Source organism: Cynocephalus volans, chromosome 9 (assembly GCF_027409185.1).
Source record: "Cynocephalus volans isolate mCynVol1 chromosome 9, mCynVol1.pri, whole genome shotgun sequence".
Lineage (NCBI taxonomy): Eukaryota > Metazoa > Chordata > Mammalia > Dermoptera > Cynocephalidae > Cynocephalus > Cynocephalus volans.
The window spans coordinates 60,570,015-60,584,608 of NC_084468.1; the positions used below are offsets into that span (position 1 = coordinate 60,570,015).

Here is a 14,594-nt window from a genome sequence, read left to right on the forward strand (position 1 = left end):
TCGGGAGAGTGCTGCGCTGGGAGTGCAGTGGCGCTCCCGCCACGGGTTTGGATCCTATATAGGGATGGCCGGTGCGCTCACTGGCTGAGCGTGGTGCGAGCAACACCGAGCCAAGGGTTGCGATCCCCTTACCGGTCACAAAAAGGAAAAAAATAAAAAATAAAAATAAAAAAAAGAGAGCACAAATAACCAATATCAGGAATAAAAAAGTGAATATCACTACTGATCTTACATATCATTAAAAGTCATAAGAGAGTATTATGAACTTGAAATGGACAAATTCCTATGAAGTATTATGTCTACGAATTGAAATAGATTCCTGTAAAAATTCATCTTACCAGCGTTAACACTAGAATAAAAAATCTGAGTAGTCTTGTAACTATTTTTTAAAAATTTGTTATCTAATTAAAAACCTTCTTAAAATAGAAATTTCCACTGAACATTTAAGGAAGAGATAACACCAGTCTTTTGCTCTTACAGAGAATGGAAAAAATATTAGTTTTATGAGCTCTACATGGACATTACAAGAAAGGGAACTAGGTCATCTAACTTTTGAAATGAACTTAGATGTAAAAATCCTAATAAAAATATTAGCAAATTCAATCTAGCAATATTTAAAAAGTGTAACACATCATGACCAAGTTGACTTTATTCTAGGAATACAAAGGTTGATTTAACATTTGAAAATCAGTCATTGTTGTAATTCATCACATTAGCAAAAAGCAAGGAGGAAAATAAAATCACATGATCATCTTGATACATACCAAAAAGTATTGATAAAATTTAAAGTCAATTCATAATAAAAAACATATTAGTTATAGATAAGAACTTTGTTCTGATAAAGCATACCTGTTTGCAAAAAAAGCTACAGCAAACATCATAATGGTGAAATGTTGAAGTTTTTTCTAAGATTAGGAATGAGTCATGGATATCAAACACAGGAAATGGTGCAGTAAGTAAAGCAAGAGGAAGAATAAAAGATACAGTGACTGGAAAGGAAAAAAGAACCTTTTCATTTATAGCCAGTATAAATATGTATGTTGAAAATCCAGAAGACAATGATTATTGTTACTGCACCATGGTTATTATAATTGATAGGGGAATTTAATAAGGTTGTTGGCTCTGAGGACATATAAAAAATTGTAGCATCAAAAATATTAAAACCTAGGAATAAATTTAATAAACATACGGAAGACCGTTCCTTTATAATTAGTGCTTTTTGTGCCCTTCTTAAGAAATATATCCATGCCAAAGGTCATAGACATATTTTTCCATACTCTTTTAAACTTTGTCTTGTTTTTCACATTTAGAGGTGTATAATCCACTTGGAATTGATTTTTGGGTATGGTATGAGTGAAGAGTCAAATTTTTTTTCCATAGCGATAACCAATTGACTTAGAAATATTTATAAAAAGATTGTCCTTTGCCTTCTGCACTGGATGGCTTTGTCATAAATCAGTTGTTTCACCTATGTTTGCATCAGTTTCTGGTCTCTCAATTCTGTGTCATTGGTCTACTAAGACTATACAGTTTTATTCATTGTGCTTTATAAATCTTGATAGGCACCTTGTTTTTCTTTATGAATGTTGGATATTTTTGGCTCTTTGCATTTTCAATCAATTTTAGCTTTTTGGGGGGCCATAGAAAGGCATTCCACTATTGTTTAAATTTGTAGTTCCATGATTACCAACATTTTTTCATAGGGTTTTTGACCAGCTGGTTTAAAACTGCCTCACATTTTTCTGCTGTGTTGTCTTTTTCTTATTGATCTATAGGATTTCTTTATATATTCTGAATGCAAGATTTTTGTTGTTTACGTGTATTGCAAATAATTTCTTCCACTCTGTGCTTGCCTCTTTGCCTCTTAGTGGAGTCACTTGATGAACACAAGTTCCTAATTTCAATGTGGTCAAATATTGAGGCTTCTGTGTATGCTTTTCACCTGTTCTTTGTAGGGGAAAAGAACACTGATAAACCTAAGATTCTGCTTGAATAAAATTAAAACTTAATTTTAATTTAAACTATTCTGATTTACTTGCTTTGCAGCTGTGGATTTCTTCAATCAGATCAACATGCTTTATGGAACCATCACAGACTTCTGTACAGAAGAGAGTTGTCCAGTGATGTCAGCTGGCCCAAAGTAAGACATGGTTAATGATCAGTTCTCATTTTTACTTTATTTTATGCTTCTTAGATAAGAAAGTTTCCGGCCACATAATTTTTCTATTTAGCATCTTCTTTGGTGGTTTGCCATTGACTAATAATATTAATTCCTGATCCCTTTGCTTGAGCTTTATGAGCTGTATTGTCTTCCATCCTGCTTTCCTCTCTGGTCTGTCCAGACTAAGTTACTGGACAGATTTTGCTGTTCCTCCATTACTTATACTCTCTGAAAACTTGCTTATTCTGTTCTTCTCTTGGATATTTTTTTTTCTTCCATTTCTCTTCTATCATCTTCAGTTAATATTTTAAAATATCTTACCCATCTTCAAGGCTTTTGTGAAATGCTTCCTCTGTGAAGCCTCTAATTTCTTCAAACTAGATATGATCTTTTTATATAACTTTTTCAGTTTTACAGTGATTATATTTCTTTGTTACATTATTCTTCTTGTACTATTTATACATGTTTATTTAACCTGTTAGATTTGTTCTTCTTTTAAATTCCTTTTGGTGCATGGACAGTGCCTGCCCCCTGTTTAGCACTCCATAAATGTTGGTTGGATCAATACATTTTTGAAACTGACTTCTATTATTACTATTTCTTTTTTTTTTTTTTTTCCATTTTTTTTTTTTTTTTTTTGTCGTTTTTTCGTGACCGGCACTCAGCCAGTGAGTGCACCGGTGAGTCCTATATAGGATCCGAACCCGCGGCGGGAGCGTCGCCGCGCTCCCAGCGCAGCACTCTACCAAGTGCACCACGGGCTCGGCCCCTATTATTACTATTTCTAATAACAACAGTGGTAGCTACCATTTATTTAGTGCTATCTAAACGTAAAGCCTTTCATGCATTATATCTTTTACTTTATACAGCAATATTCACCACAAAAATATTGCTGCATATATTGCTGTGCACTCAAAGAATTTAAATGATCAAAGTAAATGATCATTAGTAAATGATCAAAGTAAATGATCATTAGTAAATGATCAAAGAGCTCATAACAGAGGTATAAGAGCTAGGGAAAGGTATGGTGATACCGTAGAAGGTGGTAAATCATAAGATGGCAGTTCTCAATAAAGAGAAGGGAAGACCACACTAGAAAAGGCACAAAGCTGTGTCTGAACTTTCACTTATTTTTAGCCTACAGAGATGAGTAGCTGCAGAGCTTTTCAAAATCCAATGCCTCTCAGTCCCCTGACTCCTTATAGACCTCTTCCTGCAGAGATATGTTCTGTGGTTTTTACTTCTCAGGAGACCGTTTATTTTGGAGAAATGTCCTCTGTGGACTTTGTATGGGGTTTGTAGTTGCAGGTGCCTCTTTTGGTCTCCCCTCATCCTGTTTGCACTTACATGAATTAGCCCTTTTTTTCATCCTGTGGTTCAGAGACACAGGTGTCTGCTAGTTTCATCAAAGATAGAGTTTGAATTTCTGTTACTTGTTATTTGGGGAAGATTTCTTAAAGGAAAAGGGGGCATTTTAAAATGAAGTCCCCTTATAGTATTTGTTAATTCTTGTTAGTATTACTGGTGTTCACTTTGGGTGTTTAAGTTTCACTTGCAGAAATAGATGTTTTTAATTTTGCTATTATATGGTTAGTTATGCAATGAGAAATTAAATAGCACTGTCTTCTAGAAAGCAAGTTCCTCTGGCTTTATTTGAGAGTTGTGTTTGTCTCTCTGCTCCTGTGCACATGCTTGCGTGTAGCTTTAACTAAAGTTCTAGGTGGTCTCCTTCCTTCCTGCCTGCCTTCCTGCATGCCTGTCTGCCTCCTCCCCCTGTTCTTCTTTCTTTTTCCCTGCCTCCCTCCCTTCCCTTCTTCCCTCTTTCCCCCTTTTCCTGACCTGTCTTCTCTTTTCTTCTCTGGTGAATCTTGACTTTTACCTTTCATTAGTGTTAAGAAGATGTAGTTGTCATGGTTCTTCATCTTTACCAACAGATGCAGGATTGTACCAAGGAGAGGCATTTGTTAACTTATTAGCCCCTTGCAAAATGGTATTATTGAATGGTGGCTTATAGGACCTTATTCTCAGTTACTGTTTATTATTAAAAAAGAAATGGAGAATGTTTTGGAGTTTGCAGTTCATACTATGATGACAGAAATAAATTTCAAAGAGAATGATCTGTCAAAGGTGGGATAAAAAAATCAATGGGGGCAAAATAGAGCTACAAAATAAAGTAAGTCATCTTAAGTATAAACATGATAAAATAAAAAAGATCAGGGAATCATAGTTGTAAACTCTAGAAGTATAATCAATGTATACTTTTTTTATTTTTCAAAAAGCCTTATATTGAAAGTTGATTCTTTTTCAAGCTTCAGGATATTGAAAATGATTCTTTGGCTTACTGTGTCTGCTTTTGATTTTTACATTAAAAAATGAATACAGAATACCTGAAAAATCATTAACAAAATGAAAGACGTGATTGCGAGGGAAGGATAAAAATGTTAAGATGTGTTAAGATATGGGAAAAAACGTGGATGAGTCCTTGTCTCTAAGTGAAGAGTAATAATGGCTAAAAGTCCTACCATTCATGGTCTCTTATCTTCTAAAAAGATCAAATGAGAATAGACTAAATTGCACTAAGGACTTTAGTTTTATATTAGGAAAAATCTCTTCACTGTGAAAGTGATTAAACAATGCAACAGGATACCAAGAGGTGTTGGGAAATCTCCCCTTGGAGACTTTCAAAAGGACTTGACAGTCGTCCCTGTTGCCCAGTGTTGGCAATAAGGTAGGTACCCTACCAGAATATTCATTCAGGTGTGTCCTGTTTAGGATTAGTGTTCAGGTGTAAGTAATTATGATTAAATAGCAAGCATCCTTATTTATCTTATCCCAAGATAATTTTTATCATTTAAAATACCTGTTGTATTTTTCTATTATATATTCTATCATATCCTTTGCTAGGCTCACTGACCTATCATTCAGTCAGTCCAAACTCTGGGAACAAGGTTTGAAAACACAGTTGATCCAAGGAGAGTAGTTAAGCGGTGGAAGTAACCTTACTGAAACTAAAAAATTAAATGCTAGCTTAGTGTAGAGATTTCTATACTTTGGAGTTTCAGCTGTGTGCTTATTCCTTACGTTAAAATTCAGGTTATGTGTGTGTGTTTAAGTAACTCTGTTAGGGTTTTTACACTGTTTTTATTAGTTCAATTAGTCTTTTTTTCTAGTCTATTCTCCTTGAGAGTAGGGCAGGGTCCTTCATTTTAGTGTCCTTTATTGTTGACACAGTATTTCTCATATGGTAGGTGCACATGAAATGTTTATTAAATCAAAGGAAGGTGTTCTCTTAATACTTCAAACCTATAGGCATCTTCATCTGGGTGGGTTGACAATTTTCTTTAAAGACATGTTTAGCTCCTCAGCTAAGTGTGGTCAAATATTGAATCATTCTTTTTCATTAATCTTACTTTGGAACTTCCATGTCATTCCTTATCTTTAACCCAAAATTTAAAGCCCCATGTTAAAAAGAACTGCACTGCATGAAGAGAAATGTTTTTTTAAGGAAGAGAAACAACCATAAATTTCAAAAATGGTCATCACAGAATTGAGAAGTAAGCTAGTTTCTCTACTACAGCAATGTATGATTCTAAAACATAAATGCTATATATGAGGGAAAGCTACATAAGAAAATCCAGATTTTCTTATGAGGAGAGTGTGGAAACACAATAAATGAGTTTGGGATCTGCTTAGTTTAGATCATGATAAATGCAGAGTAGTGTACTGGCAGTTTAAAAATACATATTTATTTGAAAGAGCATATTGTTTAAAACATGTCTGTATAAATGCATAATATACACACATATATAATATAAGACATGTATACTATATGTAGGTATATACTGATATTCTGTATACTTTTTATTTTTCCAATGCAGGTATGAGTATCACTGGGCAGATGGAACAAACATAAAGAAACCTATTAAGTGCTCTGCCCCAAAGTATATTGATTACCTGATGACTTGGGTTCAAGATCAGTTGGATGATGAGACATTATTTCCATCAAAAATTGGTATAATTGTTTTATGTAATTGAGATCTATCATGATTTTTTAAATTTTATATGTTTCTAGAATTGTCCTTCCACTCTGTCCAGTTGGAGACTTCTATTGGGCTATGTTAATGTATGTGTATGTTATACAGTCCCCAAGAATAGGCACAAAAGTTTATTAGCACAGACTACAGTAAAATAAGCTTTCTTTTGTGAATTCATTTTTTTCCCTTTAACTTAGTGTTTTTACATGCATGTTAGTTGAGACGATAGGTTTATTAGAAAATAAATGATCTACCTTTCTTGACTTAAGATAATAATTTTAGGCCTGGCTGGTTAGCTCAGTTGGTTAGAGGATGGTGTTATATAACACCAAGGTCTAAGGGTTCGGATTCTCATACCAGCCAGCCACCAAAAATAAAAAAAAGGTAATTTTATTTTCTTAAGTTTTTGATGATATTCCAGATTAAAATATCACAGAACTTATTTTCAGTCAAAAAGTACGTTTTTTGGGGGATGGGGTGTTAAATAATTATAACCATTGGTTAAGGAGAATAAACTTATTTCTTTGCTGCTTAGGAAGCCCTTTCAGTGGAAAGTTCTAGATAGAGGCCTATTCCTATAGCAGGAATCATAGTAGATAACTATCTGTATCAAAATATTTCTAATCTTACACATTTAAGTGTCCTATCTTTTTTATACCAAGTTTATCATGAACAATAAGGTAAACTTCCCAATGATTTTAAATGACATATCTAGGGTAGTAGCAAAATCTGGCTTATGTTATACAAAAAAGAGGATGGATATTGAACAGGCAGCTAATAACACCTGCCACAGTCATATCTATTTTTTATTTAGGTAAAGAGTTTATCTGGCTTGTGTTCAGTTTTTTATTTGTGGTAAAGAGGGAATTGAATTTATTACCCACAATATGAACCTTACAGATACTGAAATCAAGCTATGTGAGAAGAAAAGATGTGAGGGTTGTCCTGTTACTGAGTGACCTTTGCTTTTTAATATTTGCTTTTAAAGGCAGACCATTCAAGTGAAAATTGTTCACATCTAGACAGTTCGTATGGTTTAACCTTCTCAAGCTTCTTATAACTATGTTTTCTGAAAAAAGTTAAAAATTTGCTCTTCTAATATTATTAGCACAGCTTTTTGACTATATTTTATACTTTGTGTTTGGAAGAAAGGTGTGGTGGAGAAGACAACAATGTAAATAGTTGCTGTTATTATGGAGTGTTTTAAACATGTTTATTGAATGTGTTAATCACTCTGGAGCCTTCATAATAAAAGAACTATATTTCAAGACTGCATTATTTATATATATCCTAACGGTTTGGGATGAGTGTCCTCACCTTATTTATCTCCCTTAATCTATTTTTAACTATTTACTTTGACCTAATTTCAGACTTTTAGAAAATTTGCTAGATTGTACAAAGAATCGTACAAAGAATTCCTTCATCCAGATTCTTTGTTAACATTTTACCACTTTTGCTTTATCCTGTCTCCCCACCTCATCTTTCTCCTCTCTCTTTGATATACACACACATGTTCATTCATTCGTGCTTTTTCCTGAACCATTTGAGAGTAAGTTGCATGTATGATGCCCTTTATCCATAAATACTGCAATGTGTATTTCCTTAGAGAATCACAGTATAACTGTCAAAATCAGGAAATTAATAATGTTAAAATAATATTCTTTAATCTACAGATCTTATTCAGCTTTTTCAGGTTTTCCCAGTGTTCTGTATAGCAAAAGAAAGTATTGGATACTTGTTTTCATTCTGTTGTACTGTCTCTTTAGCCTCTTTTGATCTGGAATATGTGTACCTTAGTCTTTTTTGTTTTTTCCTGACATATTCTTGAAGAGTACACATTATTTTATGGAACGTTTTTTCATTTTGGTTTGTCTTAATGTTTCCTTGTGATGTATAATATTTTTAAATGAGCAGTAGTCAATGTGATGACATTGAACCTAGTACTACCAGTATTTTGCCATTTTGTCGATCTGGATCATTTAGCCAGTTTAACAAAGGATATGGGATTTTGTATTTTTTTAAAATAAATTTTATTGTGTATATTTAAGGTATACAATATGAAGTTATGAGCCATATATATATATACACAGATGCTCCTTGACTTGTGATGAACTTATGTCCTGATAAACCCATCATAAGTTGAAAGTATCGTAGGTCGAAAATGCACTTGATACACCTAGCCTACCAAACATTATAGCTTAGCCAAGACTATCTTGAGTGTGCTCAGAACACTTACATTAGCCTACAGTTAGACAAAGTCATCTAACACAAAGCCTGTTTTATAATGAAGTGTTGAATATCTCATGTAATTTATTGAATACTGTACTGAAAGTGAAAAACAGAATGACTGTATGGGTACTTGAAGTACGGTTTCTACTGAATACATATTGCTTTAGCAGCACTGTAAACTCAAAAAGTTGTAAGTAAAACCATCGCAAGTTGGGGATCATCTGTACAGTAAAATATAGTGAAAAAAATTAACATACCTGTCATCTCGCGTAGTTAACCATTTTCCCATCTGTGGCAAGAGCTGCAGTAATCTACTCATTTAGTAAAAATCCTACAATACACTATTATTATCTATAGTCCTAGTGTTGTACATTAGATCTTTAGTCTTGTTCATTCTGCATATCTGCTACCTTATATCCTTCAGCCCGACATTTCCCCATTCTCCTCCAATCACTATTTTACTCTCTATCTCTGTATATTTGACAACTCCCCCTTTTTTAAGAAAAGATTCCACATATAGGTAAGATCATATGCAATATTTTTCCTTTTGTGTCTGGCTTATTTCTTTTAACATAATGTCCTCCATTCCCATCCATGCTGTGGCAAAGGGCAAGATCTCCTCCTTTTTTAAGGCTAAATAACATTTCAGTATGTATATGTGCACCTGTGCACATGCATATCACATTTTCTGTATTCATTTGTTTGTTGATGGACAGCTAAATTGTTTCCATATTGTGGCTATTGTGAATAATGCTGCAGTAGACATGGGAGTGCAAATGCCTTTACAATGTGATTTTATTTCCTTTGGGTATATACCCAGAAGAGGGATTGTTGAGTCATGTTTAATTACCTTAGAAGCCTTCACACCGTATTCCATAATGGTTGCACCAGTCTACATTTCCACCAACAGTGTACAAGGATTCTCTTCACAGCGATTCTGTATTTTTCTAGTTTTGTGTTTGTTTAATGCTGTAAAAGTGCTCTAATTCACACAACAATGAGCCTTATTGAACAGAGACTGCAGCTAATTGCAGGACAAATGTAGACCTGGAATAGTAGTGAAATCATTTCCATAGAAGAATACAATATGTGGCAAGCATTTTAAACAAAAATGAACATTGTTAATGCATTATTTGTGTTCAGTGTGTACTTGTATTGAAACTTGATGTTAAGAAATCCAAGGATCTGAGTATAAGTTTGCAGTCTTAGGCGTTTATCTGTTTCTTCTTAGTAAAGTGGTGGTTTGTGAGAGGCATAATGGGTTATAATACAGATTAGTTCTTATTCCATAGATGCTTTGAAGTTTATTTTCATTCATGATATGTTGATCACTTCTAAAAGGTATAATGGATATATAAAGTAGTAATTCATAAAGACTACTTTTTAGCCTTGTTTTGGTAATTTATATTGCCGTTTGTTGACAAACTCATATTTCCTTGTTCTTGTCTCATATTAATAGTGGATGGTGTTTATTTCTTTCCCAGGTGTCCCGTTCCCAAAGAATTTCATGTCTGTGGCAAAAACTATACTCAAACGCCTCTTTAGGGTTTATGCTCATATTTATCATCAGCATTTTGACCCTGTGATCCAGCTTCAGGAGGAAGCTCATCTCAATACATCTTTCAAGCACTTTATCTTTTTTGTTCAGGTAAGTTGGATTAGGAGGCCTTTGGTGCTTAGTGTAAGCTTTAATCTTCAGAGTTCTAAGGTGAATACTGCATCCACACTGTCAGGATAGAATTTGCCATATCTCTACTATGCATCCTCTTCTGTATGTTCCATGATGATAAGGACTGGCCTTTTGTTTCTGAATTTCATTAGTCTCCTAGTTGATGGCATGCAAATATAGTCTAAAATGGATCTGAAAGTTCTTGCCTTAGATATGCTTCAGTTAGGAGGCCATGTGGAGGGGCTGAACAGGGAACCTAACTAGTTTTTGGCAGATGTATACATGAACTTGGTCTCTTGGGCATTTTTGAACTCCTCCCACTCCCCTTAACTCCTCACTCCTGTCTACCCTGGATCTTTTGTTAATAGACTCTGGCCTGGAATCAGGACTTCTAATAGCACTTTCTTTTTTGTCTCCTTTTTTTAAAGCCACATTCTAACTAATTTTTAAGTTAGGGACTGTCCATCATGTTTGAGGAAAAAAATGTCACAAAGAACGTTTCTATTCTATAGGTGTCCATTAGTCTTTGATCTGACTTCCTACTTGACCTCCCCTTTGTTTAGCCCTCAAAGAACTGGCGTTAGAAATGTAGACTAAGAGCAGTGAGAATTTTCTCACCCTGCTATAATCATTAGAGAAGTAACAGGCAACAGTGAAAAAGAGGTAGAAGTGGATGAGCTGGCCAGCTTCTTCTTTGTTTTTTTTTCTGGAGATTGAGACAGGGAGATGGTGGTCAGGAGAAGCTCAAGGCTTGAATTCATGTTTTTATGTATCTATAGGCATATATTTATAAATGCCTTCTCCACTTCTTATCTCCACTAAAGAAAATGTGTACAAATTCCTTCTATACACACTCCTCACATCAAAAGCACACATTTTATGTTCAATTTTGCTTATACATGGATACTTCAAAAACGTCACGGAAAGATTCCTGTTATCTTTTAATTCTGTTTTTCCACATTTTGAAGTACCCTTGTATACAAACTTTTTAGGAGGCTGTAACTTGCTAAAACTGTTGCTCTGAACAATTGCTTTACTATGGTATCCCATCTACAGACCCGTAAGAACAAAGAAAACATTATCCTAAAGTTCATTTGTGTGCTTTGGTTTAGGCAGACATGATTACTAAAGTTCAGGTTTTGCTAGTCTTAGAGTATATTCTTCCTCCAAAAGGGTTAATTTTACTTTACTCTGTGATCTTAAAATATGCTGTGTTTCCCAACTACTAGCAAATAATAGGGGATCAATACATAGCTTTTACCACATCTGATCCTATTTACATCTGAGAACACTGTAAGCTTCTTAAAAATAAGTTCATTAGTCACACAGTATCACTCTTTGATTAAGCAAGAGGGGCACCTGCCTTGGGACTCATGATTTAGAGAATCCTGCTGTGGTCTTCCCCCATTGCACCCCTCCCCACAGAGTGAGGAATCCATAGGGCCAAGAACATACCTACCTAGATCTCTTCCAGTGCATGCTTGGGTACCTGAGACCCCAGAATTCCCTGCCCACATGTTCTAAGTACACTTTCAGGGTCTCCATGGATCTTTTCCCTTGGGTCCATTCTTTTAAGGGCAGGTCACATCTCTGATATGTACAATATACCTCTAGACCTGAGGGGTAGCCAGATAGCAGCTGTTTGTGAGGGTGAGTGGATATTACCCATATGGCCAGCCAAGGTGTCCACACTTGTGTGGGTGAGGCCCCTTTATGTGTAGGATGGAGCTGGGGATTGGAAGAGCAGGGAGGTTTGCTGAGGGCCAAGGACCTGGGCCTGCCTCTGTTTATGGCACTACTTTCCAGTACATAATCCTGAAGGAGTCTTGAGAATTCCAAATTTGAATCTGCTTACCTGGTCACTATGAAGGCATATACAAGGTAGGGTGATAGAATATGTTTTATTTAACAACATATTAGCTTAGTGCAAAATTGAAAAATTTGGTCATGTGATACGTATTCATTTGTGTTCTTCACCCAGACCCACGAGTCTGAGAGGTGGGCCTGCTGTTAAATGTTCCCTAATGCTTCTCTCCAGTTACTGTAGTGCTTGGCACATGATGGATGCTAATAAATTAATTAAATTGGAAGCTGAGAATGCCCCACCATGGCAGAAGATCAGAAGATGAAAAGTATAGACAGTCTCTGAATATTAGCCTTAGAATTTATAGTTCTGAGGAAATCTATTCAAAAGTGAACTTCAGAGTGACAGGGGTAGAACTTCTGAAGGAGCACAAATTAAATGCAGGCATTCTCATTTGTTGTTTACAGGATTTTAATTTATCATTATTATGTCACATCTTCTGATAGCTTATAGATTATTAGTTTAAAACCAGGCTTTTACTCTTCATATAATGCTCAAGTTTGCCTAAGTTGCTGGATTTTTTAGTCCCGGTGTGGTTGAATATATTTAAATGGTGCCCAGATTATTCTTTTCAACAGGAAACAGCAACTCCCAATTTGTTTTGAGTATAACTTTGTGCTAGGCATTGCATGAAGTTGTTAACATCCAGTTTCACATTTAGTCCCCACAGTAATTTTATGAGGAATGGGGATTTATTGTAATGGTATAAATTTAAGAGCATAACATCAGAGTGGTTAGGCAATTTGCTTAAGACACAGAGCAAGTGAATTGGAAAAAAAATCAAATCTACTTTTATTTACTTCAAAAGTTGATTTCTAACAAATGTTAATGGTACTCTGCTTTGGAATGAGATACAAATAATATGTTTTTTGCTATTTCTTCTACCTTTCTTTATCATGCATAGGAATTCAACCTTATTGATAGAAGAGAACTTGCACCACTCCAAGAACTGATTGAAAAACTCACCTCAAAGGACAGATAAAAGGATGCAGAGCTTTGCAAATTATTCCTCAAATGAAGCTGTGTGGAGTGTATTTAGGTTTTTATTGTACTTTGTTTTTATCTGGATTGTTTTTGTCTTAGGTTTGGGGGTCTGTTTGGATTCCTTTTTCTTTATTCTGAATATATGAAACCATATTCTATTGCTAAAGGAAGCCAAGAACCATTCTCTGTACATTTGATAGCGGTAAATTTTGTCGTAGTAGCTGACATACAGTATTTTTTTTAACTTGGTTTCGGTCACTTGAGGAGTTTTTTATATTGTGTGCTGAAAGAAAATGCTTATTGATTGAACTGCTGGTGGATGAGGTTCTGTGTTTTGTAAGTTGTGGCTCATTTTTGAAGTCCCCAAAAGACTTATGTTTTTAAGTGCCTTGGCAGGCTCACTTCTAAGGTGCAGAGCACCGATATAGAACTGAACAGGGCTCAAAACTATATTCGGATTACTACCCAGGGCACTTACTGGTGCACGTTGTAAAATATCTATGATAAAAGCCATAGTTTACTTAAATCGGTGATCTCCAGCTTTTACTTCATTGAAGAAACATAATTTGTAAAGATGTGCATGTAGAACATAAAAAATTAATATTTCTTAATTATTTTTTATATTGATGGTAATATATTCTGTTCAACATATACTTAAAGTTCTACAAGCTGGTCTTTTTCCATCTCTTGATATCTGTAACATTGAAACTTGAGGATGTTGAAATGTAATAGCCATTGCATTTTGGCTTCTTTCTTCATGTTAACTGCACTGTTGGTGTAAAAATTCAGGTTATATATAGGATTGCCATCTTCAGAGGTGATGCTTAACTGTGAGGTTTCTTAGCAATTGCCAAATGAGCCATAAATCTGCAGAATCTCCTACTTCGAAGAGGAGGGGATAGGAGTGTGTGTTTGGTTGGGGGGGAGGGGTTAGTTTGTATCAGAATTTAGGGATGGGATTAAGTATGGGGAGTCAAGTTTTTAAAAGTCCTGTCTTCAAACCCTTGAATAGAATGGCATGAAGATTTTAATTACTTACAAGCAAAGTCTTAGAGACTTCCTTTTAGGAATCAACTTCCATGAGAAGTTAAAAATAAATTATTAATTTTTGGTACAGACATTAAACATGGAATTTGAGACCTGTTTGAGGAAATTGATCACTTTTTAGTATTTCCATTCAGTGAATGGAGCTGTTCTTTGCCTATCATTTTAAAATGATACATATGGTATGTTCTTTGCTTATTATAGGCCCAGTTTGAAGCATTCTGACTTCTGATTTTTCCACTGCGAAAGGAAATCTTTTTCTTTGCAGTGATATCAAATAGTGAAAATGCTAATTCAGTAGTTATTAACTTTAAAATTTTATTTGCTGTGATTTTCTAGTGAGTTATTACCGTAAATTCAGAAAATTAGTTTTTAGAATAAATATTAATTTTTTTTTGCTTCAGTTTTATTCTTGAGAAATACCCTTTTCAGAGTTCCAGTTTTAATTTTGTCATTTCTGGTAAGTCTGCTTCCTTCAGTTAGATATATTTACCCTCCCTTCAGTTAGAAACGTGTTTTTTCTTGTAGAATATAAATGCTTGCTCTGAAATTGTATAGATTAAAAACATTTAATAGAAAAGAATATAAAGTGAAGTCAATTTGTTTTTG

At 34.7% G+C, this 14,594-nt stretch overlaps 1 protein-coding gene across 1 annotated transcript in view; it reads left to right on the plus strand.

Moving 5' to 3' along the window:
* MOB1B (MOB kinase activator 1B) overlaps positions 1 to 14,307 on the plus strand; it is a 53,500-nt gene extending 39,193 nt beyond the window's left edge. Inside the window, exons 3-6 of the mRNA XM_063108196.1 lie at positions 2,047 to 2,140; positions 6,040 to 6,173; positions 9,909 to 10,072; positions 12,862 to 14,307. Of these exons, the coding sequence (XP_062964266.1) occupies positions 2,047 to 2,140; positions 6,040 to 6,173; positions 9,909 to 10,072; positions 12,862 to 12,939 (470 nt within the window). The 3' untranslated portion in view covers positions 12,940 to 14,307. The remainder of the gene's footprint in view (positions 1 to 2,046; positions 2,141 to 6,039; positions 6,174 to 9,908; positions 10,073 to 12,861) is intronic.
* The last annotated feature ends 287 nt before the right edge of the window (positions 14,308 to 14,594 follow it).